The sequence below is a fragment of the Thalassophryne amazonica genome, chromosome 1 (genome assembly GCF_902500255.1).
Source record: "Thalassophryne amazonica chromosome 1, fThaAma1.1, whole genome shotgun sequence".
NCBI classification, from domain to species: Eukaryota; Metazoa; Chordata; class Actinopteri; order Batrachoidiformes; family Batrachoididae; genus Thalassophryne; species Thalassophryne amazonica.
In genome coordinates this window covers 79,648,607-79,676,265 of record NC_047103.1, presented here as the reverse complement: position 1 = coordinate 79,676,265, position 27,659 = coordinate 79,648,607, and the positions used below count along the sequence as shown (strand labels likewise).

Sequence of the window (27,659 nt, the reverse complement as noted above, 5' to 3'; positions counted from 1 at the left end):
CACTCAGGCACCTATGTGATCGATCATACAAAAAGAAATGTTTGGCCAAAAAATTGCAGCTGACATGCTTTCACCATGCAAGTAATACTCTTGACCTTAGTCTCCTTCAGTAACTGCTTGTGTGACACAAAGTCATTCCAGCTGTACCCAAGGATCCAGCGAAAAATCCTGATAGCAATGATGTCCAGTCATCATTGTTTTAGCTCACTGGTCCAAGTCCATTGTCCAAGTCTCACAACCATAAAATAAGACAGGAAGCACCAGGACCCGAAAGACTTCATGACTCTACATGCTCCTCCCAAACGTCTCTCAAGCAAAAAGGCTGAGGACCCAGAGATATGTATATCACTGCCGTGATAAATCAATGTTTCTACAAATTCAAGCCTTTCATATACATATACAGACACACTTCTGATGGCTGAGTCCAGGAAGTCGTTAAAAGCCTGGATCTTGATCCAGAACAATTAAAAACCCAGAGACAGATTCATCACTCAGCTTCTCAATAGCTGCAATCTGAATTTACACTGATTCTGCAAAGATCAGAGCATCATCTGCCAACAAAAGCACCTAAGTCATGGGTTTCCACAACCATACCCAACACCATGAAATCACTTAACAGCATTAGTGCCAGAACACAACTCTGATGAAAATCTAGTCTTTACTGGGAAAACTCATAATTTCTGTCTCCGCTAGTGGAACTGAATCACAACTGCAAATACAACCCCAATTCCAATGAAGTTGGGATATTGTGTAAAATGTAAATATAAACAGAATACAATGATTTGAAAATCCTGTTCAACCTATATTCAATTGAAAACACCATAAAACAAGATATGTAATGTTCAAACTGATAAACTTTATTGTTTTGTGCGAATATTTGCTCATTTTGAAATGGATGCCTTTAACATGTTTCAAAAAAGCTGGGACAGTGGTATGTTTACCACTGTGTTACATCACCTTTCCTTCAAACAACACCCAATAAGCTTATGGGAACTGAGGACAGTAATTGTTGAATTGTTGTTAATTGTTGAAGCTTCTGCTTGATGTACGACTTCAGTTGTTCAACAGTCAGGGGTTTCCCAACTTTCCCAGTCTTTTTGTTGTCACTGTCCCAACTTTTGTGAAACGTGTTGCAGGCATCCATTTCAAAATGAGCAAACAATAAAGTTTATCAGTTTGAGCATTAAATATTTGTCTCTGTGGTGTATTCAGTTGAATATAGGCTGAAGAGAATTTGCAAATCATTGTATTCTGTTTTTCTTTACATTTCACACAACGTCCCAACTTCACTGGAACTGGGGTTGTTGTAGGAACAGCAGCAGCTTCAATGTTAATTAATGAAAAAATACAGGACTTTGACTCCCGAGGACCAGGCTTGGGAAACAATACAGCATGTTACAGGGAATTCAAAGAAAGACATTAAAGAAAATACAACTACCCACTTGTGGTTGAAGCCAGGGAGGAGTCCAGACCGAGATGTCAATGCTGCAACCAGACTGGACCTGTCCCTTGGTTGCTGAGCATCTTGGCTAAAGCGAACCCTGTTGGTGTGAGGTGGACTCAGCTCACTGTGGTCTGATAACAGCTCATACTGTCTCTTCATGGCAGCGGGAACCACATGGAAGAGGATGGAAGGGGAACGCATGGCCTTTATGAACATGTTCTGGGCTCTGTAGGTGATACAAAGAAAGAAATGATGTGGGGAGGTAATGCAGACAGAACTGAATTACCTTTAACACGATAAGACTTGCAAGCAGAATAAAGTGTCACCAAAACTGAGCAGATATAGAAGGATAAGGAAGGATAGGAGGTACTGTATGTTGAGAGGTGACATGGATGGTTGAGGTTAGCATGGTTAATCAGTGGGATCCTGACTTGCAGGACAGCAAGTGTATTATCTGTAATTACCAGCATCAACAGAGCAGAGAGAGATAAGGATGGCAAATTGTAAGTCAGTGGTGAAAGTGAAACCTTACACAAAATATGGGTGCTGCACAAACACACGGGAGAAAGTCTGTACAGTAGGGTACCTCAAACTCAAATAGCCAGAGGGACACTGGTCAGGTCTTATGCTCCCTCTAGGCCACATAAACAATCAGTTCAGTCGTACCATGATATTGTCATTCAGGTGTAAAATATTTTCTGTAACTCCTGCTCAGCACTTCTATGATAAGACATCCTTGTGATAGTTGTGGCTGACAGATTAATGACTTAAAATGAAATAAATTTATATTTGAAATGTGTATGATAAAGCTGCTGAAATAATGGAACAATTATGAATAATCAATATTAAATAACAAACAACGGTGGCCATAGTGGCCACCAGGACACTGTAATCAGCAACACTTCAATTCAAAAATCACATGTCAATGAAATAACTACTTTACATGTGCCTGAACAAGCCCGGACATGACCCACCATGTCAACATTCCTGTTTAAACTAACATATAACTATTTCCTGAAACAAGCACAGCTAACAAGATCATGAGATGAATGGAGTCAGTCAGTGGATGTACAACAGGGGTGGGCAACGTGTTCCAGAAAGGGCGAAGAGGCTGCAGGTTTTCTTTGCAGCCACTGACTACGTTTACATGCAGCCAATAACCCTTTCATAACCGGAATATTAGCAATAACCCGGTTGCGCACGGCCATGTAAACACCCGCAAAAACCCGAATATGCTCATATTCCGGTTTTTAAAAACCCGAATAAGACCCCTGGGTTACTCCTTTTCTTACCCGAATATCAGGTCATATAAACGCGCATCGGGATATCCCAATAGAAAGGAACATTATTTTGTGTTCTGCACATGTCCTATCCGCAAGGAATCTTGGTCTTTTGAGTATAGCAACTACTTGTATGCGGCGCGTGCCGCCCACCATACACCACAGAAACAGAGATAAACAGCGCATTGTGTTCTGCGTCCTTATCAGGCGGGCCGGTCGCGGCACCTGTCGGCATATCACCGTGATTGCTCTGCCTACGATGCGCTTTCCGTCTGCGGGCTCAGTAAACTCACACCGCCCCCCTCTCTTCTGTGCGTAGCTGCGCCAAATCTGGCAACAGGTCCAGAGACGACGCTCGCTGTTTTGATGCAGAAGCAGCCCACAGGAGAGATATGAGAAAATGTTAATGCCTGTTTGAGAAAAGTGTGTAGTGAGGGGTTTTACACGAAGCAGGATTACACGAAGCAGGATTTGCACGAACGCCAGACCAAATCAAGCCCCAGTGGACGACGTGCGTCGCTGTTTAGATGGGGATATTTCAAATGATACCAATGACCATGAATACAGGAGTAACTCTGTCTGCTTAAGCATGTAAACGGGTTATTCCTAATGATTCAGAAACCGGAATATTGACCTTAACCCGAATATTAATGGCATATAAACGTAGTCACTGACTCCACCAGGTGATTTCACTGATTAACTGATTCCACCTGCTCAAAGTGATATTAATCAGTGAAATCACCTGGTGGAGTCAGTGGCTGCAAAGAAAACCTGCAGCCTCTTCGCCCTTTCTGGACCAAGTTGCCCACCCCTGATCTACAATATTACCGCAAGTGCTGCATATTCAGTTCACATATTTTGGTTCTTCAAAAGTCCAGGTAACAACCAGTGATCCTCCTATTCTGGGTCTTGTTGGCATATGTAAATATAACAATTTGCTGGTGTTCATGTTCAAAACCAAGCCACAGTCAGAAAAACAGCTTTCCTGCCAAACCTGCCGGTCGTTACTTAAAGTTTGGTCACACGGCGATAGCTGAATGAAGGAAAAAAAATGCACAAATCGTTGAGAAAAAGTGGACGAATGAGCCTGCACTTCTCCCATCACAGAAAAGCCTGCAAGTCCAGAGCGCATGAAAGAATGAAACAAAACCGAACAAACAAAAGAAAAATGAAGCGAATGGTGACCTTGACGCTTTAGAACAAAATCAAAATGAAACATTCATGATGACGTGACTTGACAGTGAGTATCAGACCAAGCACCAGCCTGTGAACATTTCTGCAGCCACCCTGTGCTCTGCACAGCACCTGCAGGTGCGAGATCTGGTTGTCTTGATAACAGGTTTGTCTTCACGGCTGGAACGTGTGTGCGCACACATATGTTCAGCCAGGGATGGCTGCAATGCGTGTAAATAGTTAAAGTAGTTGATAGAACGTTCTTGTCGCGATTGTTGTTGTGTGGGCCGCTGAAGAGGAGGTACTGCTGGCCCACCACCACTAGAGGGCGCCCTGCCTGGAGTGCGGGCTCCAGGCACCAGAGGGCGCTGCCGCCTCACGAGAGCAGCCAGGGTGACAGCTGTCACCCATCACTGGACATAGCTGACTCCACTCAGCACGGAGGTATATCACCAGGACGGCGTCTCCACCTCAGTGCCGAGATATTGCCTTAAGATAGAGGTAACGGTCTCTGCTGTATTTCTTACATTATTATATTGTCTTTCTTGTTGAGCATTGCAGGACAGCTGTCTACAAAAAGCCGTTGCTTCGAATAAGTACTCACCTTCCTGCAGTATTGTGACGTGAGGTGGAGGCGGCTTCTCCCCTCTCCGTGTTACTGGGTGCAGCCGCATCCACACCTGTGTGTTTGTTGTTCTCTTGCCAGCAGTACCGGATCCGACGAGCGGAGGCAGTGGCCACCTGGGAATTCGGGACTTGGCGGTTCCAGTACTTCCAGGGTTCGGTGGCAGAGGAAATCTGGGTGGTTCCGGTTCGACTTGGACGGACGTCTCCTACCTTCGAGCCTGCCCACACGACACCAGTGGAATTCGGCTTAACCCCAAATTGTCGATTGTTGTATTGGTTGTGCACGTTTCACAACAGTAAAACCTTGTTATTTACCTTCTCCATTGTCCGTTCATTTGCGCCCCCTGTTGTGGGTCCGTGTTCCTACACTTTCACAACAGGCTATCTCGGCCAATGTCATGGATCCCGAGGGGCATCAACCGGCTGTTGAACGGCCAATGGAAGACCAGGGCGCGCAGGCGTCTTCGGGAGGGGTAATCGGTGAGTTGCAGCGGATCCTCACCGCTTTCACCACTCGGATGGACTTAATGACCGAGCAGAACGTTCTCCTGAACCGCAGGGTGGAGGCTCTCGCCGCACAAGTGGAAGCGCGCCCCCCGGGCGCCGCTGCGGCTCTCCCTCCCGTCGACCCTGCGCGTAATAGTGACGTTCCACTGGTCGTTCAATGACCCCTCCCTCCTTCCCCAGAAGCATACATAAGCCCTCCAGAACCGTACGGCGGCTGTGTGGAGACCTGCGCAGATTTTCTTATGCAGTGTTCGCTCGTCTTCGCACAGCGTCCCGTGATGTACGCGGCTGATGCTAGCAAAGTAGCTTATGTGATAAACCTGCTTCGCGGGGAGGCACGCGCTTGGGCTACAGCGCTCTGGGAGCAGAACTCACGGTTCCTTCAGATATACGATGGGTTTGTGAGGGAGCTCAGAACTGTGTTCGATCACCCCAATCGAGGAGAAACCGCTTCAACAGTGCTACTGTCAATAAGACAGGGGCGCCGGAGCGCAGCTGCCTATGCAGTCGACTTCCGCATCGCGGCTGCGAGGTCCGGCTGGAATAGCACTGCCCTCCGCGCCGCCTTTGTAAACGGACTGTCTTTGGTTCTTAAAGAGCACCTGGTGGCTAAGGACGAACCGCGGGATTTAGATGGGCTCATTGATCTTGTCATACGGTTGGACAACCGGTTAGAAGAACGTCGGCGGGAACGAGACGAAAGGCATGGCCGGGCACGCGCTGTCCCTCTCCCTTCCGGTTCCGACCGCGCTCCGCCTTCCCCACGCGATTGTTGTTGTGTGGGCCGCTGAAGAGGAGGTACTGCTGGCCCACCACCACTAGAGGGCGCCCTGCCTGGAGTGCGGGCTCCAGGCACCAGAGGGCGCTGCCGCCTCACGAGAGCAGCCAGGGTGACAGCTGTCACCCATCACTGGACACAGCTGACTCCACTCAGCACGGAGGTATATCACCAGGACGGCGTCTCCACCTCAGTGCCGAGATATCGCCTTAAGATAGAGGTAACGTTCTCTGCTGTATTTCTTACATTATTATATTGTCTTTCTTGTTGAGCATTGCAGGACAGCTGTCTACAAAAAGCCGTTGCTTCGGATAAGTACTCACCTTCCTGCAGTATTGTGACGTGAGGTGGAGGCGGCTTCTCCCCTCTCCGTGTTACTGGGTGCAGCCGCATCCACACCTGTGTGTTTGTTGTTCTCTTGCCAGCAGTACCGGATCCGACGAGCGGAGGCAGTGGCCACCTGGGAATTCAGGACTTGGCGGTTCCAGTACTTCCAGGGTTCGGTGGCAGAGGAAATCTGGGTGGTTCCGGTTCGACTTGGACGGACGTCTCCTACCTTCGAGCCTGCCCACATGACACCAGTGGAATTCGGCTTAACCCCAAATTGTCGATTGTTGTATTGGTTGTGCACGTTTCACAACAGTAAAACCTTGTTATTTACCTTCTCCATTGTCCGTTCATTTGCGCCCCCTGTTGTGGGTCCGTGTTCCTACACTTTCACAACAATTGTTTCTGTATGAAAATGTTGCTTTTTCTCTCACACATGGACGAGTCATGTTCAGCTCGTCGGAGCTATAGTTATTAATCTGTTCAGATATCATCAACGTTCGTGCAAGACGTCAGCCTTGGGAGGTTGGACAAAGTTGGCGATAATCTAACGGAACGCTGACGGTATGGGAAATACGCAAACCACGAGGAACTATCAACACAGAAAGCAAAACGGAATATTGATGAATTGAAGTTTTCGTCAGGATTTGTTCACACTTTTCAACAGTTTGAAAATTCTGATGAAGCACCAGCTACAGGAACAAAGCTGGACAATGGTTAAACGATGTGTCCGAAAGTCAACGCAAGTCCAGATTTCTTGTTTCGTTTTGGCTTCAGTGTCCTTTGTTAGTGCCGTGTGACTGGGGCTTTAATCACACACTCAAATATGCTCCATGCATGTGTGTGCATGCTTTGAAGCAGAACTCAAATTGTTCATACATGCGAGGGAGATTTATTAACTTATTTATTTTTGTGGCTGTGTTTCAGGACAAAGGACTGGAATTGGTACATTTCTCTAACAGTTACATGCCAATACAGTCATTACAAGCTCCTTTTTATTTCTTTCTGCCTCCTCATTTGACCACGTCTTCACTATGTAATATATGAACATGCCAGTAGAAACAGTATCAGTTGTCAGTTTCTACTGTGTTCCTACTGTACGTTGTACGAATTGTTACTGTGTCCGCCCCGTTTTTTACTGATTTAGTGGAAACATGGCTGAGTGTGATGGGTTTAAAGTATTATGAGTTGTCTTCTGGCTGCTTGTGGGCCAAAGATGTCAGCCTTCTTTAGTAACAGCTTACATGGATACCGGGAGCCATTCATAGACCATTCCGGTTATGCTGTTCAGTACTGTGAGATGTCTGCCGCACAGAATGTTGTGTCTGTGTTTATGGTTATGAGATGACTACAGTAAAACTCGCATACAATGGATTCAGGTGGGCCAGTAAATTTTGTTCATTATCATCGAAATCAGTTATATGTATAAAACAGGCAACATCTGTTATATGTATAAAATGGACAAAATCAGTTAAATGTATGTAATGTATGTATATGCATTGTATGTACGAGTCAGTCTTGGTTTTTTTTTTTTTGTTTTTTTTAAGTCCAGTGCAGAGTGGTACCTTAAAATCCTATAGACTGATTTATGCTTCTGTAAGTCCTTAACTCTGTGGCCATGCAGTGATGTTGACGTGCACGTGAGCCATTTTAAGTTCTCCATTGCATCTTTATGCAATTTACCACAGGAACAGTGGCCTTTTCAGGATTAATTTCCTCCATGAATTGCAGATCATTTGAGAGTGCTTTTCTGACCTTGTGTTGTAAAGTTGTTTATGTTCACAGACTTTTCTGCCAAACGTATATGATCCGTGATCAAAATGTAATCAGAGTGTGCACTGCAAAAACTTTTAAAATATGACGGGAGAGGAAGGAGTGAAAACGTAAACGTCACAAATCACAGCCCTTTGCAGCCTCCATCGTTTAGCAGGTGCATGAGTTAGCATCCCTGCAGAGGGCTCTGTTCTAAAGAGGTTGTCAATGGTTCTCCACACCCAGGGATATGTGTGAAACTTAACACAATATTACAGTCAGAGAGAACAAAGAGAGGGCCAACTCCCACAAAATTACCGAATCTGGACGCCATTTTCATTGTGTGTAACTGGGGCAGCTTGGCTGCTGCAGTGGAATGACGTTTCATAAACAAAACTTCTCTTGAGTGTACTACAAGCTACTGTAATGCACTATATGACTTTAGAACACAAGGAACTACAATTACAAATGTTTATTTAAACAGCTGTTATGATTGTGGAGTGTACAGAGTGGAAAAGAAAGCACTGTAAGTATATTATATCCTAGGCAGCCTGATCTCAACACAATGATCTTACTTGATGATGACTAGATCAGCTGAACATACCAGATATAATTACCTGAGACTTCACATGTCACACGGTGACATATATAGGTACCTATACAGTCTGTGGCCCTGGCAAACCTGGCTGAGTCAGCGTTGGTGCATTTTAAAGGGATAGGCCTAGACAGGGCCAGATAGGCCTATTGACAGAACAAGAAAGCCTATTGGCCTAAGAATAGCCATTTAATATATCCTTCAATAAAGGTTTTAGTCTGATCTACCTACAATTATTGTGGTATAGCTATTTCAGGATCATGTTTGTTAAAACATAAAAGTTGGTTGACATGGTACCAATGTGGCCAGGGGTTCCGGAGGTGACAGAGGCCCCGGGAATTCAAACACTTTAATCAAAAACAAAAATAACATTCAAGTTTTTAAATTTTATTAAGTTGTAAATGCAGGCCTTCCACCAACCTTGTCACAAAAAGCAGGGCAAAAGTAGGGACTGATTTTCTGAAAAAGTAGGGTAAAGAATAGAGAAAAGTGGTAGGGAGATTTTCTTGGGACAAAATCAGAAAATCAGCTACCAGAGGTGCTATTTTCAAGTTTATTTTATTGGTACACGTGAAAAACACTCATACGTAGTAATTTCATATATATATATACGAGGTCTATAAACCGACCCTTTTATTTATTTTTTTTAACTATATGGATTTGAATGACGTGCGATTACACCAATCATGCTTGAACCCTCGTGCGCATGCGTAAGTTTTTTCACGCGTGTCGGTGACGTCATTTCCCTGTGGGCAGGCCTTGAGTGAGATGTGGTCCCGCCCTCTCGGCTGAATTCCTTTGTTTCACACGCTGCTCCAGACGGCGCGCGTTGCTTTATCAAAATTTTTTCTGGACCTGTGAGGAATATCCGAGTGGACACTATTCGAGAAATTAAGCTGGTTTTCGGTGAAAAGTTTAATGGCTGATGAGAGATTATGGGGTGTTTCTGTCGGTGTAAGGTCTTTCCACGGAGCGGGATGTCGTGCAGCGCTTCCAGGCGCCGTCGTTGGCCTGTTTCGACCTGAAAACATCCTAATTTAAGGCTTAATTCACCCAGGACGTCGTGAGAGAGCAGAGAAGATTCAGAAGAGGCCGGCATGAGGACTTTATGCGGACATTCCACTGTTTAAGGACATTTTTGAATGAAAGACGTGCGGGCAAATTCGCCGAGTCGTGACGACTCGGCAAATCTGTGTGCACCGCGACAGGAAAAACACCTCCGTGTTGAAAACCATTTGTAAAATTCAGGCGGCTTTTGATGGCTTTCAACAAGTGAGTAACTGAGAAATTGTTTAACAGCTTGGGCATGTTCCAACTTGCCCATTAAGGTTTCCAACGGAGGTGTTTTTCCTGTCGCGACCCCCCACGGTCGGGTCCGGCCCGACATGCGACTCTGCCCGCACGATCTTTCATTACAAAATGTCCGTTAACAATGGAATGTCCAAATAAACTCCTCATGCCGACTTCTTCTGAAAGTTCTCTGTTCTCTGACGACTTACTGGGTCAACAGAGCCTGAAATGTGTAAATTTTCAACTTGAAACGGCAAGACGCTGCCGCCTCGAAGCGCAGATCGCCGTCAGGCGCCGTGGGCCATCCTTACGGCGACACTACCAGACCAAAATCTCTCATCAGCCGTTAAAATTTTTTACCGAAAACCAGCTGAATTTATTGAATGGTGTCCATTCAGTTGTGCCTTACAGTTTTGAAAAAATTTTGATCAAACAAAGCAGCAGTCTCTGAGCCATTCCTAAACAATGAAAAAATCGATGAGAGGGGTGGGCGACTCCTCACTCAAAGACTGCCCACAGGCGAATGACATAACCGACAGGCGTGAAAGAACTCTCGCATGCCCACGAGGGTTCAAGCATGTCTGATGTAATCACACGTGATTCAAATCCATATGGTTTTTGAAAAAAATAATAAGGTCGGATATTTTTCTAATAGACCTCGTATATATATATATATATATATATATATATATATATATATATATATATATATATATATATATATATATATCTTGCTACTTGGTTTGGTCAGGATTTTATCATCTTTGTTAGTTTCGGTATCAACACATGTCACTTTAGACTTTCTGTCTGTCCATTTTTACCTTTGCTGTGTGTGTTCATGTGTACACCAACAATAACCTTACTAAGTGACAGTTACTGCCTCCATTTTCATTTACAAGTTTGTAGTGCTACAGTAGCTCTGGTTACACTATAAATGATGATATATATATATATATATGGCCATTTATACCTAGATCCATAATGTGCTTGTCTGCCTTTCATGAACAGTACTGAATAGCACTGATTAGTAGTCAATACTAAACAAGCACATGGCTCACCTCGTTTTGTCCTTTGGAAAGGAGTAGAATGCCACTTCCTTGTTTGTTTTAGTGTACTTGGTGCAATTGATAGCCGAACACTCAGTTCCTTTAGCTCTTGATGTTTTTCTGATGTTGCAGATATGATAGTTATGATCCATGGTCAAGAAACATGCACATAAACTGAAACTTCTATCTCTAATACGTCTCTAGAGTAACACAAAGACCGTCATTGTGCATCTATAGCAATAGCTAGTTACACACACTGAAAATGGCGGCTGGCACTCAGCCAATTACAATGCAGCATATAGGAAGATGGCCCTCTCTATGTTCTCTCTGTTACAGTGCAAGCAACAAGCAGCATTTTGTTAATAATCACCAGCCTTGAATTATGGCCTGCCTCATTTAGGTGCCGGGTCTGAACACAGTTTGAAAAAAATAAACGTCCAGGCTTTTAATCAAGGAGATATGGTACCCACTTTCCTCGAATTGGTGAGTGTCAGTGCTGAACTTCATTTCATACCTCTGTTACTGGGCACGTCCAGACTGTTCTGTATGGTATATGTGAGGGGCTTTCAATGAAAATGCATTGCAATTGGATAGGACATTTTGTCCGATGTGAGTGAAAATCTGTTCCACAAAATCAGATATATACTGTGTTTATTACATGAAAAACCATAGAAAAACATTACAACTTATCCTTTCGTCTGGTGAATGTGAATATCCAGTTTATAGGATGACAGTTTAGGAGAGTATATTGTATATTTTAACCCTCCTGGGTCCGAGGGCATTTTTTGGACAGTTCACTCGCCTGGCATAAATGTTTTATTATTGCTGTTAAAAGTTCACCTTGCATCCCACAATCAAGTGGTATGTGTCTTTTTTCAGGACAACCTGTACTTTCAGAATATATACAGTATGCTATAGTGGTGTTTTCTAAGTGTAACAAAGGTTTACAATCAGAAATAAGCAAGGAAAAAATAAAGCGGAAAAATAATTTTCACACACATTTATTTAAAACACACAGCAAACTATAATAAACAACTATGTTGACACTTTATAAAGGTAGTTTGGCTTCTTGTACAAAACAATGTACAAAATAAAAGTTCTAACAATAAACATAAATGCACATTTTGAACAATATTCAAGGATTCAAGGATTCAAAAGAATTTTATTGTCATATGCACAAAGGAACATGTTCCCTGTACAATGAATTGTGTCTACTGCATTTAACCCAGCTTAATTGCCAGTTAGGAGCAGAAGTCGCCATAAGGCGCCCGGGGACCAGCTCTAGATGTACATCCCTGCTTTAGGTCACAGCAGGGCTGAGCAAACCATGACCGACCCAAAGACAAACAACACACGTAACAGACATAAGCCGGCCTGGTACATAAACACATAAAAAAGCACACACAAGGTAAGGAAGAGAAAAAAACCCTCAAGGTCGCTGCCTTCGAGAAGCCACAACAATGAGGAAAAAACTCTTATCAGCACAGAGAACAGTAAACACACAGACAAACAAGAACACAGGACGACAGCCGAGATTTGAAAGTCCAGTTTATCAGAACACTCCGGTAGCAGCCCTTTTTGGCGCTAAACAACGGCCATGACTGAATCCTGGGAGGGGGTGTTCAGCTCTGAGCGGCTCTGACGTTGACTGTTCACAGTCAACGTCAGAGCTGGAGAAGCTGAGGGAAGGGGAAACCAGGGAAGCGAGGCTTGAGTGTTTAATCTTCTTGGAGGTTTTTTATCGCAGCGGCCTTGAAGTGCAGCTGTCTTGGGGAAGCCAAATGAATGTCTGATTAGCAGACGCCTGAAAGATTCCACAGTTCTGAGAACAAAGTGGCTCTCAATGCATCTGAATGTAGAAAGGAGATGTGGTCATTTACTGACGGTCAAGGCGGTTTTCCAGCGCTGCAATCCTCCCAGAGATGGTTTCCAACGTGCGGTTAACACCCGCCGATTGAGCAGTCACTGTCCTTCCAATCTAATCAATCAAGTAGGGCAATCTGGACGGCCCAATCAAAACAGCCTCCACTTTTTTAATTTTCCAGTAAACCAGCGCTATGCCCGCGCCACACAGTAGAAAGCCAGTCACTCCCAAGCCAAATAGATACACATCTTCGACGTCCTCCACAGACAGTGTGTAAAGGCACATGACCTGCCATCTCCTCCACGAGTCCATCACGTAGCCCATCACATGCGTCCCGGCAGGACAGGTCGGGTCCTATGCCCCCGAATGTCTTGTAGAAAAAATAGTGTCAACTGCGTTCAGAGACCACTTTAACAAATCCATTTTTGTCGCTTTTCAGAAGAACAAAAACTGCAGCCTCACAGACAACATGCCACAGAAGCAGGAAAGATAAGGAGGGAGGGAGAGAAGAGAAAATGCGTCCATCTCGGCCAAGTGCAAGCTGGCCGAGACGGACCAATATATACAAAATGGTCTATGCGTTTTGTTTGTCTTTATGCCACATCTTAAAGCAATTTCTGTCTGCTATTACACAATGGCTTACAACATAAACTTTGTAATTCCATGGAGTTAACTCCCTCTTGGAATGTGTTCCTGCACTGTAAACAACCTATCTTCACAGTTTGAGGCCCAGTTAAACCCCTCTCCTTCATTCATATGTGTAAACAGCACTTTACGAGTGAGAATGAGAGAGGCTTATTCAACAATATTCACTGGCAAAGTAGTGAATCATCTCTCCTACTGACCTCTTTGGTCATCCACATGAGGTTGTATGAGGCCCTCTTACGCTGACCACTTCCATATGCGCAACGCTGTGCTTTTATGCATGGATCCAGCAGCCAGAGGGCTATTCAAACAGCATTCATATGCCAAACAGTAACATATCGCTGCTCCTAACAATCTTTGGCCTACCACGTGAGACTGCTCTGCCCTACAGTTGGATATTGGAAAACCATGTGACAGTGAACCAATTCCGATTGGACACTCACATTGCTCATGTCATCACACAGCTTCTATGAGGAGTACAAAAATGGTGGATGGCTGGCTCGAAAGGCCGAGGAATGTACTTTTCAGCAAAAAAGTAAGTTTCTATCTCATATCATTAACAAAGTTATTTATAATTTAGTAAAACATGTACTCAGCCATCGTATACAATGGCATTGGCCCCAGAGGGTTAAAGGAGTCAGTCCATGAGAGAATGGGTCTACAAAATTTCCAAAACAAAACAAAACAAAACAAAAAAACTCCATATTCAGTTCTCAAATTGTGAAATTCTGATAGATATAGGTCAGACGAATGAACCTTCTACTTTCAGCTATGCTGGCATCTTCCAAAGTGGACAGACAACCCTATGATGTTGCTTGTGAGGCATTGTTGTGTATAACAGGATCCTGGTAGCCCCTAGAGGCCAGTGTTGCCTGTGATGAACCACAAATCAGGGAAACTCTACATGCAAATATGCTCACTTGAATCCTTAACATAGACAAATCAGGATATAAAGATCAAAATACACACTGAGTTTCATAAGAACTTTGGGGTCAAATAAACCAAGATCTCCACATCATTCCCCAACATATGAATTGTTTACTCTCATTTGCAAATAGGACTTAGCATATAAATAGGCTGGCTGGCCTGACGCAAACTACACTGCAGCATGAGGGCATGAAAGCATGATGAAAGTCTGTATTCCAACAATCCCACCTCCTGTTTCCAGGCTCCCATTACTACAACAATAATACCATGCTGATTGTGTTCAAATGACAGCCACAAAGCTGATTCCACCACAACAACTCAATCCAGCAGTGTCACAGAGGTACACATGCTACACTGACCCACTACTCTGGGGTTTGGTTTCTCCCAACTTCATTGTTACAGTAATTTACAAAAATCACTGACAGGTAGTGAAGGTGTGAATACATGTGTGCATGCTTGGTTTGTGAGAAAATGGTCCCATATGCATGTGTGCGTTGCCATCACTCTAGTAATCAGGCTCCACATGGTCCTGATTGAATAATAAATTACTCCATGAATGGATCATTACATTCAGTTAGATAAACTGCCTCAAAATATTTACCCATGCAAAACAATCAGAGGAGATTAGACTATCACTTTAAATTGTCGCTCTGTGTGATGCACAATCAAGGTGGAGAGAAAAGCAATAGAGAGAATGCTCGAGGAGCTGGGGATAAAAGTTTCTAATCTGGGGGAGCAACACTACAAAATGTCACTTCCACATGGATTTGTTTGGAAGCCACTTTCACAGCAGAAAAGACCTGCAGAAACTCAGGTGTTTTCTAATGACCAAGATGTAGTTTTATAAAAAGAAATAAATCCTCACACAGTCTGGTGAACAAATATGCAGAATGTGCCAAGTGAGGCAGTCTAAAATTTTAATAACTCAGCTGTGCTCATAGTTCATGCACTGAATTCTTAAAAAAAAAAAAAAAAAATCAAAAAATATATTTAAAGCCACATTTTGCCAGTGACGGACTCATCCAGGAAATAGCAGGCATACTTTGTGTTGATAATCATTTAGCAGGGGGGCTTCAAAGCTCAGCAGTTTTCGAGGACTATGTCCAACCCAGTGCAACAGGAGGCCAGGCAGGAATCTATTTCTTCCTGTGGAGGAATGGATGATGAGGAGGAAGCCGAACAATTCGCCTCCATACTCTGCCTTCAGATTCCAGTGGGGGAGAAGCAATCTATTCCTCAGAATGGTACACATATGCGCATGCACGTACACACATGGGCGTAGATAAGTCTTTATAATAGGATAGGTTAAGAGGAAACATAAGTTAACCATATTAAAGCAGGGAAAGAAACTTAAAGGGACCAAGGTATACATAAACGATCATCTGACCAAAAAAATGCAGATATAGCTAGAAAAGCCCGTCTACTAAAGAAACAAAACAAAATCCAAGGAACATGGACCTCTAACTGCAGAGTTTACATAAAACTATTAGGTACAGCAGAAGAAGCTAAGGTACTATGCATCAAAGAAGAACATGAACTGAACAAATACAATTGAAAAATGAAATATAAATAAAAAATCTAGATAGTTTTACCTACAATTCAAAATGACAAATTAAACATTAACAATTCCCTGCCCATAGAGGACAATGAAAATACAAAACCAAGAAATGCAATTTAAAACTTTTGAATGTAGTGAATCTAAAATGCAACATGTTATAGATGAAGTCGACCCGGATATAAACTTTTATGACATAAATGATGACTGCATGTATTATCAAGACCAGCAAATACCAACTCAGAATAAACCTAATGAGATGTTGTCAATTGTCCACTTCAATAGTCGCAGCCTTCATGCAAATTTTGAAAAGATAAAAGATTACTTGAACCAATTGGGTACTTTGTTTAATGTATTAGCAATTTCAGAAACTTGGATAAAAAATGATGAAACAAACAACTTTATGTTAAAAGATTATGAGATGTTTGCACAGAGCAGAAACAAAAAAAATGGAGGTGGTGTGGCATTATATGTGGATAAAAACTTACATGCAAAACAGACTGACAACATGACATTGGCTATTGATGATATTATGGAGTGTATAACAACTGAATTGATAATGGAAAACAGAAAAAATATATTGATTACGTGTGTTTACAGATCTCCTGGATCAAGTATTGAAATGTTTACGGAACTAATGCATAACTTGTATACGAAAATGGAACATAAAGATGTTTTTATATGTGGGGATTTTAACATAGATTTATTAAAAATGAGTACACATAAGCCTACGGAAAATTTTATGGATACTATGTATAGCTTGTCATTCCATCCAAAAATAACTAAACCAACCAGAATCACTGCACAGAGTTCATCACTAATTGATAATATCTTCACTAACCTATTAAACAATGACATTTCCAGTGGCATATTAATAAACGATATAAGTGACCACTTACCAGTATTTTTAACTATGAAAATAAGTTAGAACTATAGAAAAGCCAAGAAAAATATTAAGATTACTAATTTCATAAGAGTAAAAACAAATTAATCAATAATGATATTCAAACAAAGTCTATTAAAACAAGACTGGAAAGTAATATTAGATGAAACTGAGGTTAATTCGACTTATAACACTTTTTTGAATAAATTTTTGACTCTCTATGATCAATGTTGCCCTGTGAAATCAATCCAAATCAAACAAGCTAAAACCAACCCATGGATGACAAGCAGTTTAATTAATGCCTGTAAAAAGAAAAACTGGCTATACAGGGTATTTATTAAAGAAAGAACAATCAAAACAGAAAATAAATATAAGATGTATAAAAATAAGTTGACATGTGTATTAAGAAATTGTAAAAAGATGTATTATAAAACACAACTAGAACAAAACAAGGGAAATATTAAAGGCCTCTAGAATGTAATAAATAGTGTCATCAGGAAAAAGGAGAACCGTAGTACCTTGCCGGACTATTTCATTGACAGTGATAAAAAGATCTATAACAACGAAGAGCTAGTAAATGCATTTAATCATTATTTTGTTAATATAGGGCCAGAATTGGCAGCTGAAATAAAAATGCCATATTCAGCCTCAGAAATAGGTACTGAACAAGTAAACTTAAATTCATTCTTTCTATCAGCAACAGACGAAATGGAAATAATAAACACTGTTAATGAATTGAAGGCAAAAAATCAGTAGATTGCAATAAGTTGGATACTACAATAATTAAACAAGTCATTAGTGAAATTGCATAGATTTTTAGGAATAATAATCGATCACAGGATGTGCTGGAAACCCCACATTGCTAGCATACAATCCAAAATGGCCAGAAGTATTTCCATAATGGGGAAAGCCAAACATTTCTTAGATCAGGAGTCCTTATATATTATTTATTGCACATTAATATTACCATATATTAGCTATGGCATTGAGGTGTGGGGTAATACATATAAAAGTAATGTAGACACACTTTTTAAGTTACAGAAAAGGGCAATAAGAATCATCCATAATGTAGGCTTCAGAAATCATACGAGTACACTGTTTTTACAATCCAAAATACTAAAATTTGGAGATCTTGCAGAATTTAAAACTTTACAAATTATTTTTAAAGTGAAACAAAACCTACTATCAGATAACCTCCAAAAATTGTTTAGTGAAAGAGAGGAAGATTACAATCTAAGAAGGAAATATAATTTAAAAAAAACAGTGTGCTCGTACAATAATGAAACAAATGTGCCTTACGAGACATGGGGTGGATTTATGGAATAACCTAACAGAGGACATCAAAGTATGTACTACAGTTACATCAATTCAAAAGAAATTTAAAACTCAAAATATTAAAAAAATATGAAACTGAATAACATAATTCTCAGTATACATACAGGTGTGCATGTTTGTGGATCTAAACTGTTATATTATTTGGTCATAACGAATGTATGGGAAATATGAATGCACACGAGTTGCCCATGATACGTGGAAAAAAAAGGAAAAAAAAAAAAAAAAACCTGTTATATTATTATGTCATGTTGAGTACAGGGAAACGTGCATGCATGCATGGTCATGGGTTGCCCATGTGTGCATGTGTGTGGATAACATTGTTATATTATTAAGTCATATTGAATACAGGGAAACGTGCATGCGTGCGTGGGCGCGGGTGCCCATGGGTGCATGTATGTGGGTTAAAAGTGTTATATTGTCAAATCTCATTGAATCTAGTGTGTGTATTGGTGTATGCAAGGGTATTTGTGTATAGAAGTAGTGTATTTATGTAAATACATGTTGATATGTATAATGCAAGGTGTGTGTTTATATAGGTATATATGATCTCAAAATTTTTTTTATTTATTCTTGTCTGCGTAGTCGAAAATAAAACATGTGAAAGGGGGTAGAAAATAAAAGTTTTACTTCATTCTACTCCCTTTGAGTAATGTACGGATTTTCAAAGATGAATCTGCGCAATATATAAATGTTTTTAACTTGCTCAATAAAGTTTTTTATTATTATTATTATTATATCTCATTGTCAGTATGTGTGATTGTACAGTCACTGTGTTCACATCTGAAGTGACAAAAAAGTGATGTAATGGAAACCAACAGGAAAGACTGCCTCATATCTTTATTCTGCTTAACAAAATGAAGCAGCACAATAAATCAATAGAAAAAAGTGCAAGGTCTTGCTAATCTTTCATAACAATAGTTTTGGCACTTTTGGAATCCATAAAAATACACACACACACACACACACACACACACACACACACACACATATATATATATATATATATATATATATATATATATATATATACACGAGGTCTGTTAGAAAAGTATCAGACCTTTTTATTTTTTTCAAAAACCTGATGGATTTGAATCACGTGTGCTTGCATGAGCCAACCTTGAACCTTCGTGCGCATGCGTGAATTTTTTCACGTCTGTCGTTTGCATCATTTGCTTGTAAGCAGTCTTTGTGTGAGGATGGGTGGAGTCTCTCGTAGTTTTTTCTTTGCAAGGAAATGGCGGAATGACTGGAGCAGCGCGACTGCATCAAATTTTCCCAGAAACTGGTCGACAGCCAGCTGGAAACCATTCGGATTATTGAGACGGCTTTCGGTGACGATCCTATGGGCATCACACAGATTAAGGAGCGGTACAACCTGTTTAAAGACGGCCGCACAATGGTGGAGAGCGCGCCATGCTCCAGTCGGCTATCAACATGCTGAAATGACCAGATCATTTCCAAAGTGAATGCTTTGGTGATGTGGGACCGTCGTGTGACTATCCGAGAAATTGTGGAAGAGGTGGACATCAGCACTTTTTCAGCACATTCCACTGTGACAGAAGATTTTGCCATGAAAAGAGTTGCAGCGAAATTCATTGGCACGAAGCTGATGGCACAGCAAAAGCGCCTCCGTGATGAAGTCACACAGGACATGTAACATGTCCAGCTCGTCCACAATTTCGCGGATAGTCACACGACTGAAAAGCCACCGAAAGCCGTCTGAATCTTCCGAATGGTGGAAGAGCTGGGTATGTCACAACATGTCCTGTGAGGCTTCAACATGAAGGTGCTTTTGCTGCGCCATCAGGTTTGTGCCGATGAATTTCGCCGCCACTCTTTGCATGGCAAAATCTTCTGTCACAGTGGAATGTGCCAAAAAAGTGCTGATGTCCACCTCCTCCGCAATTTCTTGGATAGTCACACGACGGTCCCACATCACCACAGTGTTCACTTTGGAATGATCTGGTCATTTCAGTGTGTTGATGGCCGCCCGGAGCGCGGTGCGCTCTCCACCGTTGTGCGGCCGTCTTTAAACCAGTTGTACTGCTCCTTAATCTGTGTGATGCCCATAGGATCGTCACAGAAAGCCGTCTGAATAATCCCAATAATAATTCCAATCCCAAACCAGTTGGAGCAGCTCGTATGAGCGAACCACGAAACATCACCCCGAGGGGCAGGCATGCACAATGCCGGTGCGACTGTACATGCATGCGGGAACACAGTGCCACCAGCTGTGCAGTGTGCTTACACATCTTTAGCTGCAGTGTTCTCACTGGAATTGAACCCGCATCAAAAGCTCTGACTGCCAGTCAGAAACGTTACCACTGAGCTACAACCACTGTCCTGTGAAAGCTGCGGGAAACTGCCTCATATCAGGAAGGACATGGACATATTTAAAAAAAATTAATAAATAAAACCACACACCATATAAAAACACCACATTTTACTGAATCCCTCTTATCAAGCGCGCAATACAAGTATGATCCATCTGTTCTTCTGATGACCCATGGTCACAGACATACAGTCAGGAAATGACATAAATAATGAAGCAATTCGCTCTTCTCCTGTCCACATCTACTGGTCCAGAGTGTTGAGCCGGCCGCACACTTGTGTTCTGCCCGAAACATGTGTCTTGTGGACGCCGCACCGCAGGACTGACGCCACGTCATGTGGAACAGAGCTTATGTGGGTGGTGTGACAGTCAGATCACCTGCTGCGTGTACTGATCTGATGGTCTGTTTCAACCTGGGAGCAGCCTGTCAATGTATGCACGCACTTGCTCACTGCAGCTCGTCACCTGGAATTTGGCCGACACCTGCCGAGAGAGGGTTTGAGGGCTCGCACAGCGCTAGGGATGGGTATTGATAAGATTTTATCGATAACAATGCCATTATCGATTCTGCTTATCGATCCGATTCCTTATCGATTCCCTTATCGATACCTCTTGTGAATTTTGTACTAAAAGTAGGTTTTACAGGTTTTCTATGTATTTCATTAATCTTAAAGTAAATAAATATGAAATTGGTCACTTGATCTCTGGATTTACGTCAGTTTGCATCTGCACCTTTTTACTGTCTTATACGGAAGGATCTACTTTTTTTAAAACTTCATACTGTCTTACGGCACGTTTGATGAGTACACATTTCTTTTATTTGTGCTTTGGTGGGACTTTTTCATACGCCCGTTTGATTGAGTGGTGTCGCATTGAAAATCTACTGTCTTTCGCCTCCGGTGTTACCGTTGCGAGGTACGGAGGTGGGACCAGCAAAGAATCCAAGTCATTAAAAAGATATAAACCTCTCTCAGCGGCCACGGAGCTCTGTAGCTCCAATTACCGAGACGTGTGCCGCTGCGGATTTTGCCGCAAGAAGTCTGTCCTTGCAGCAACAGGTGTCACCGGCCGCTCCGCATCAAAACAGTGAGCGTAGTCTCTGGACTTTTGCCAAGTTAGCTGCACCTCCATTCAGTAGACAGGGACGTGGTGCCGGCTGCACAGCAGACACGGGGGTGATGTGAGTGGCCCGCTTCGGCGTTTACCGAGCATGCAGACTCAGTAAGGGCAGCGGAGGCAGAGAGCGAGGCGTCGGGGAAGAACGTCGCCCACTGTCAATGTCGCCGCTGATCTGAGCATGCAGAGCTGTATCTCACATTCATTGCAGCTTACTTTTGGATGCTGGAACCAGGATGTGTATAACAGTAACATTACTAACAGATAAAATCAATTTCAATGCAGTATCAGACTGAAGGCGGGAGCGCTCCGTCTTCTGTCGGACGTCACTGCAATGACCCGCATGTACAAACAGTTTTCGCTGAGGGCCAAATTTTAGCTGCAAATTTGTCATTTTTAAATGAAGATTTCTCCGCTGAATTACAAATTTGGGCTTGCAGATTTACTTTACTGCATTCATAAGGGTCTTATAAATACATATCAGCTATTTCTTTCTGAGATCTGACCACATTTATTTCAATGCAGGTCTACTTTAAACTTAAATGAGACAGGGATGAAGTGGAGATGTAAGAGTCACTAAGTGTTCACAGGAAACATTTATTTCTGTATGTATGTATTTATTTATGTATGTATGTTCATTGTTAGTTGGTTTTATATTTTCTGTTGTGTTTTTATTCAGGTTCTTTTTGTCTCTTTCTCTAAAATTGTATATAATCATTAGATTAGTTATTATTACTATTATCGTTGTGCTTGCTATTATTATTAATATATAAACAAAAATAAATTTAAAAAATGTTACAATTTGTAATACATTTGACTCTTTTACGACAACAAATGCTTGACAGCTGCAACTGCTTAATGCTAATTTTAATATTGAAAATGCCATAGACATGCTAACCTGTTAGCATCGGTCCCGTTTTTAAGTTATAAAATACATCTCTCAACTGTTTCAGAAGACCATAACAGGTCGGTTTAACATAAAAAAGGTAAATAATACTCACAGCCATATGCTCTTTAGGGTTTTAGCCAGGAAAAGCGAAAGAAAAAAATTCATCAACGAAGCAATGATCGAAGCACTGCTTGGATCTGCGAATCACTGCTTCGATTGGTTCAAGGTTCAAAGCAAAGCCATGCTGCAGAAAAGTTGATTACAGACCCTGACAAACACCCCCAAAAACAATGGCCACTCTGAAGGACCGATAAGGGAATTGTTAAGTAAAAAGGTTATTGATGTCGGTGGATCGAATCATTTCTTAACGATACCTGAAAGGAACCGGTTCTCGATACCCATCCCTACACAGCACACACTGTGTCTTTGAGCCGCTGGTGTGCGCAAATACGAGGTCTGTTAGAAAAGTATCCGACCTTTTTATTTGTTGCAAAAACCTGATGGATTTGAATCACGTGTGCTTGCATGAGCCAACCTTGAACCTTCGTGTGCATGTGTGAATTTTTTCACGCCTGTTGATTGCGTCATTTGCTGGTAAGCAGCCTTTGTGTGAGGATGGTTGTAGTCTCTCGTCGGATTTTCATTGCAAGGAAAATGGCGGAACGAATGGAGCCTAGTTTCTGGCAAAATTTGATGCAGTCGCGCTGCTCCAGTCGTTCCGCCATTTTCCTTGCAATGAAAATCCGACGAGAGAACTACACCCATCCTCACACAAAGGCTGCTTACCAGCAAATGACGCAATCGACAGGCGTGAAAAAATAAACGCATGCGCACGAAGGTTCAAGGCTGGCTCATGCAAGCACACGTGATTCAAATCCATCAGGTTTTTGCAACAAATAAAAAGGTCGGATACTTTTCTAACAGACCTCATAGTTATAGCATCAGGTGTACAAGGCAGCTGTGATTTTGCACGTTTTGCACACGATTCCTGCTTCATGCGCATTTTGTGCACAAATCGACCAAGAGGCCCTAAGATATTGTGCACACAACGTTTCAGAGACTCTGCCCCATGGTGACTACTGAACAATGACAAAGGATGTACTTGTCCAGTTTCTTTGTGAGAACGTGCCTGCCAAGTGTCACCTTAATTCACAAAGGCTTTGTCAAGATACCGTGTACAGCTATTTTGACATTACAGGAAATCATACCAGTATGAGATGAAAAACACCCAGAGCTCTGAATGAAAGCTCAATAGGAGGTACATGTGAAAACACACACACATATAAACACACACAGGGTACATCATCATGGCTGGGATTACTGTTGATCTTACTGTTCAAAGCGCAGGTTACGTATATCTTCTTTATTGATCTTCACAATACAGTCATTTTCCTGGAAAAGACGTTCCTGCTCTGCTTTGCCTCCACGCTCCAGACGTGTCACCAGCAAACCAAGAGTCCTACAAATAATCACAAAAGAAGTTACAGATTATTCAATACAATAATGTTGCAAAGGATGTTGAGATTGTGCGTGTCACACAATCTCAACATACTGCACAGCATGCTGCAAACATTCATACTACCCCTTACTTTGCTCATACTCAACAAGTAAGAACAGTCAACATTCAGACTGCATAACAAGACACAGGTGAGGAAAAGAGAACATTAACCATATCCCAGGATTTTCAGCTGGAACCCAGTGTTGGATGCTATTTTAATATCAGCAAGGGTGCCCTTGGTATTTGCTTGTGTGGCTTTGGCCTTTGAAATTAATACATTTGGGGTGAATAATGAAAATCATTTGTTGACTAGTCGGGTACCATTAGTTTTAGCAATAAATTAATATGGTCAAATCTAAGCATAGTCCAAATGAACTTTTATTTAAAAATAAAACTACTGATCAAGTTTAAAAATGGCATCAACACAGTGAATTAAATTACAAAATATTTGTGGTACTACTAAATGCTGTGCAAGATATTTATTCAAAGCCCTTAAATGCAGGGAATATTGGATGCTGATGGAGGTTGGCCTGTAATGGTCACTGCTTGGTCTCTGTCCTTGGTGAAACAATATCTGAAAAGATACTCTGCCTGTTTTAAATAGCTGCAGAGTAAGAACACCTTGAACACTGAAGCCATTAAAATACATTCATTCTTTTTCTATTGCTGCTTACTCTAACTAAGGGTCACAGGGAGTGGGACCTATCCCAGCAGTCACGGAGCAAGTGGAGAGGTGGGGTATACCCTGGACAGGATGCCAGACTATCACAGAACCACATGTAGATGATCATTCACATCTACCATCAATTCAGTCACCAATTTGCCTTACCAACATGTCTTTGGAAGGGGGAGGAAGTCGGAGCACCCCGAAGGAACATGCACACAGAAAGGACAAGGCAGAAAGAATTCCCAAGACCGTCTTGCTGTGAGGCAACAGCACTAACCACTAAGCCACAGTACAATAACAATTATTTGAAACACATGATTTTTGTTCATAATATACCCTCAAATTACAGGAAAAATTTTCCTATCTCAATTACCCAACTAGCTGACTAGACGAAAATGTACTTGGTTTCAAGATAGTTGTAGTCGACTATTACTACTAATTATTTTATACTACATGAATGTTCAAAACACACAGAGAGACAGACAGAAAAGGAAGACTGCTTTGGTTATATTGATGCAAATGTTTTTCAACAGGGCTGTGTAGAAGTATGACCTGTATATTGTTTTGCATGTTACACAATATACACTACTTTCATCTAACTCCACGGTCACATTAACTACAATTCTAATCCAATTACATTTTCTCAGCAAATCTGATTGGTTAATCATGTGAGATTTCAGACCATAAAATATCGCGTGGACAGTGGCAAAATATTAAAACAGCTTCACATTTGATGTGTTACTCCACCCCCTGATGGTGTTGCTGCGCAGGTGTCACTAATGGTGCTGTCAGCTGAGAGCGACAGAAAGTATTGCAGGGACAATGCTGCCGAAATGTGTGGAGTTATTGGATTTAACTGGATTGATTGATGGATATACCGTGGATTTAACTCAACACAGCTGACGAGATGGAGAAATTTGTGGGTCTGCTCACAGAATTTCCAGTTTGGCATGAACATGCTGTTGATACGGTAAGCTTTGACGAGCCACCCACACCCTATCACAACAATTCGGCAACCAAAATACTTACAGAAAAATAAACCATGCAAACAATGGAATTGGATTAGAATAGAAATAACCCTGTTGTGTCTGATGATTTGCAGACATTCATGCTGGATTACAATCGAAAATAGACGTTTTACTGTAAAACTCAATTTGCGACCATAAAATCCAGCATGAATGTCCGCAAATCATCAGACACACAAGGGTTATTCCATAAATGAGGGCAACAAGCGGCAAGATTGTCACTTGATGGATCTTCCCGGGGGCATGGGCAGTTTGCAGTTACTTGGTGTTAATGTGCACAGTGTATAATGACAGATTATAAAGGACCGGAAAATGTGACATGATTACTAGGAGGTTTTCCTCCATGCTTGGCTGCTTAACAGATCCTAAGTTTGTTTGATTTGTTTCAATCCACACAGGGTCTAAAAACAGCATTTTTAGACTGAGAAGTGTTTATTTTTCACAAAATTTTACAAAATATATGAGAAAAATGACAAACACATAAGATTCATATAGAAATACAGTTGCTTCAGAGCATATTTCTGTCATCTTGGGTTATTTTGTCAGAGTGATCAACCAGCTGATGTCATGCTGCCTTTTTACTCAGATTGGCAGTCACCGTGTAACACTGCTCAACATTTCCATAAAATACACTTTGCGTCTATTTTGGCTCCACCGAGCTAGCGCCATAACGACCGATATCTCTTGTTGCTGCAAAATGCACATTTTGATTTGATAATAATAATTTTATTCATATAGCACTTCATAAACCAAATCACACTATCACAAATTAATAAAAAGCAAAACCATTTAAAATAAAAATAAATCAAAACACTAACCATTCCCCACCATCAAAAATTGTAGGCAGCCAAGAAAATGCATTTTTTTAAATCTAGATTTAAAAGCGTCAATCAAACTCAACTGCCTAATCTGAAAATGAATAACACATCATCGCTTTGCCTCCGTTGCTTGTAGATAATGTGACTGTAGGGTAAGTGTTGGATACTACGGCTTATAGAAGTCACAATTATGATTAAACAGTGAAATAATTAGGCACATTCTTTTTTCAGAAGGAATTTTGTTTGTGTCACAATCAACAAACAAAAGCTTCACAATTACAATGTTTTCATAGTAACACCTGACAAAATATTCCAGAAAGAGACATTCCATTGTGCTCAAAAGTAATTTAACTGCCATTCCGCTCATCCAATACCAGAGGAAATAAAGTGATACACAGGTGAAACTCTGACAAAGTACTTTTCCATATTTATATCAAAAGTTAACTTTTCAACTTAAAGAATGGGTAAAGTCCTGCATCTCCCTGAGGCACTTCGTCGATAACTAAATTTTAAGCCTCTGTCCATCCTTCTGTCCTCCGCTCTCACATCTTTTCTACGTGCAGGTCGGAGAGAACGACAGCACGGGTTGGCTGAGGTAATCCACACCAACAGCTAAGAGATCATCTTATGGCTTCAGAGGAATCACTGCAGTCACTTTCACAGAAGCTTAAGACGAGAGCTGGCAGCGGCATAATAAATACACAAGCGGTTTTACAGCAGCGCCATCTCAGCAATCCCTTTAAAAAAAAGGCAGCCTATACCTTCAAATACTCCCTTCCTCCCTCCATCGGCTAAATAAATACATCAGTGAGCTCCTCTGGGGTTTAGTCAGGCCCTGAAGATCACCTCATGCAAAGAGATCTGATGTGCGCTCGCGCAGCAAAACTACAAACCACGGATGTCTCCAAGGTCTCAGATGCCTGAGGTAGCAGGTATGATGAGGGAGTGCATAGGTTCTGTATCCTTACATCAGCTGGCAAAGTTTGGAGGGTTAGGTTTGGTTGAATATTAATGTTGAAACATATTATGAAGCCAAACAAAGAACCACAAACTATAAAAAAAAATACACTGTATGGCCAGCTTATCGGTGGTGAGGATATAAGCTGCGTGCTTTTCATAATTATCAGATGGTTTCTGTCATTTCGCTGAAAATGAGTGTGACCCTGTTTACTGGAGATGTCAAGAGCAGAGCTGTGGAGCTCTTTAGCATTTCAGCCAAACAGAGGTACTCTCTGAACATTGATCTAATTGGCTACATAATGTGGACATCCACGCTCACACCACGG

General features: G+C 41.7%; 1 protein-coding gene across 3 annotated transcripts in view; it reads right to left on the bottom strand.

Moving 5' to 3' along the window:
• LOC117512002 (partitioning defective 3 homolog) overlaps positions 1-27,659 on the bottom strand; it is a 1,323,734-nt gene that overhangs the window by 688,909 nt on the left and 607,166 nt on the right. For all 3 annotated transcript variants that reach the window (XM_034171933.1, XM_034171942.1, XM_034171950.1), the window contains exons 8-9: positions 23,699-23,824; positions 1,443-1,670 (exon numbers count right to left, since the gene is read on the bottom strand). In XM_034171933.1, the coding sequence (XP_034027824.1) occupies positions 1,443-1,670; positions 23,699-23,824 (354 nt within the window). The remainder of the gene's footprint in view (positions 1-1,442; positions 1,671-23,698; positions 23,825-27,659) is intronic.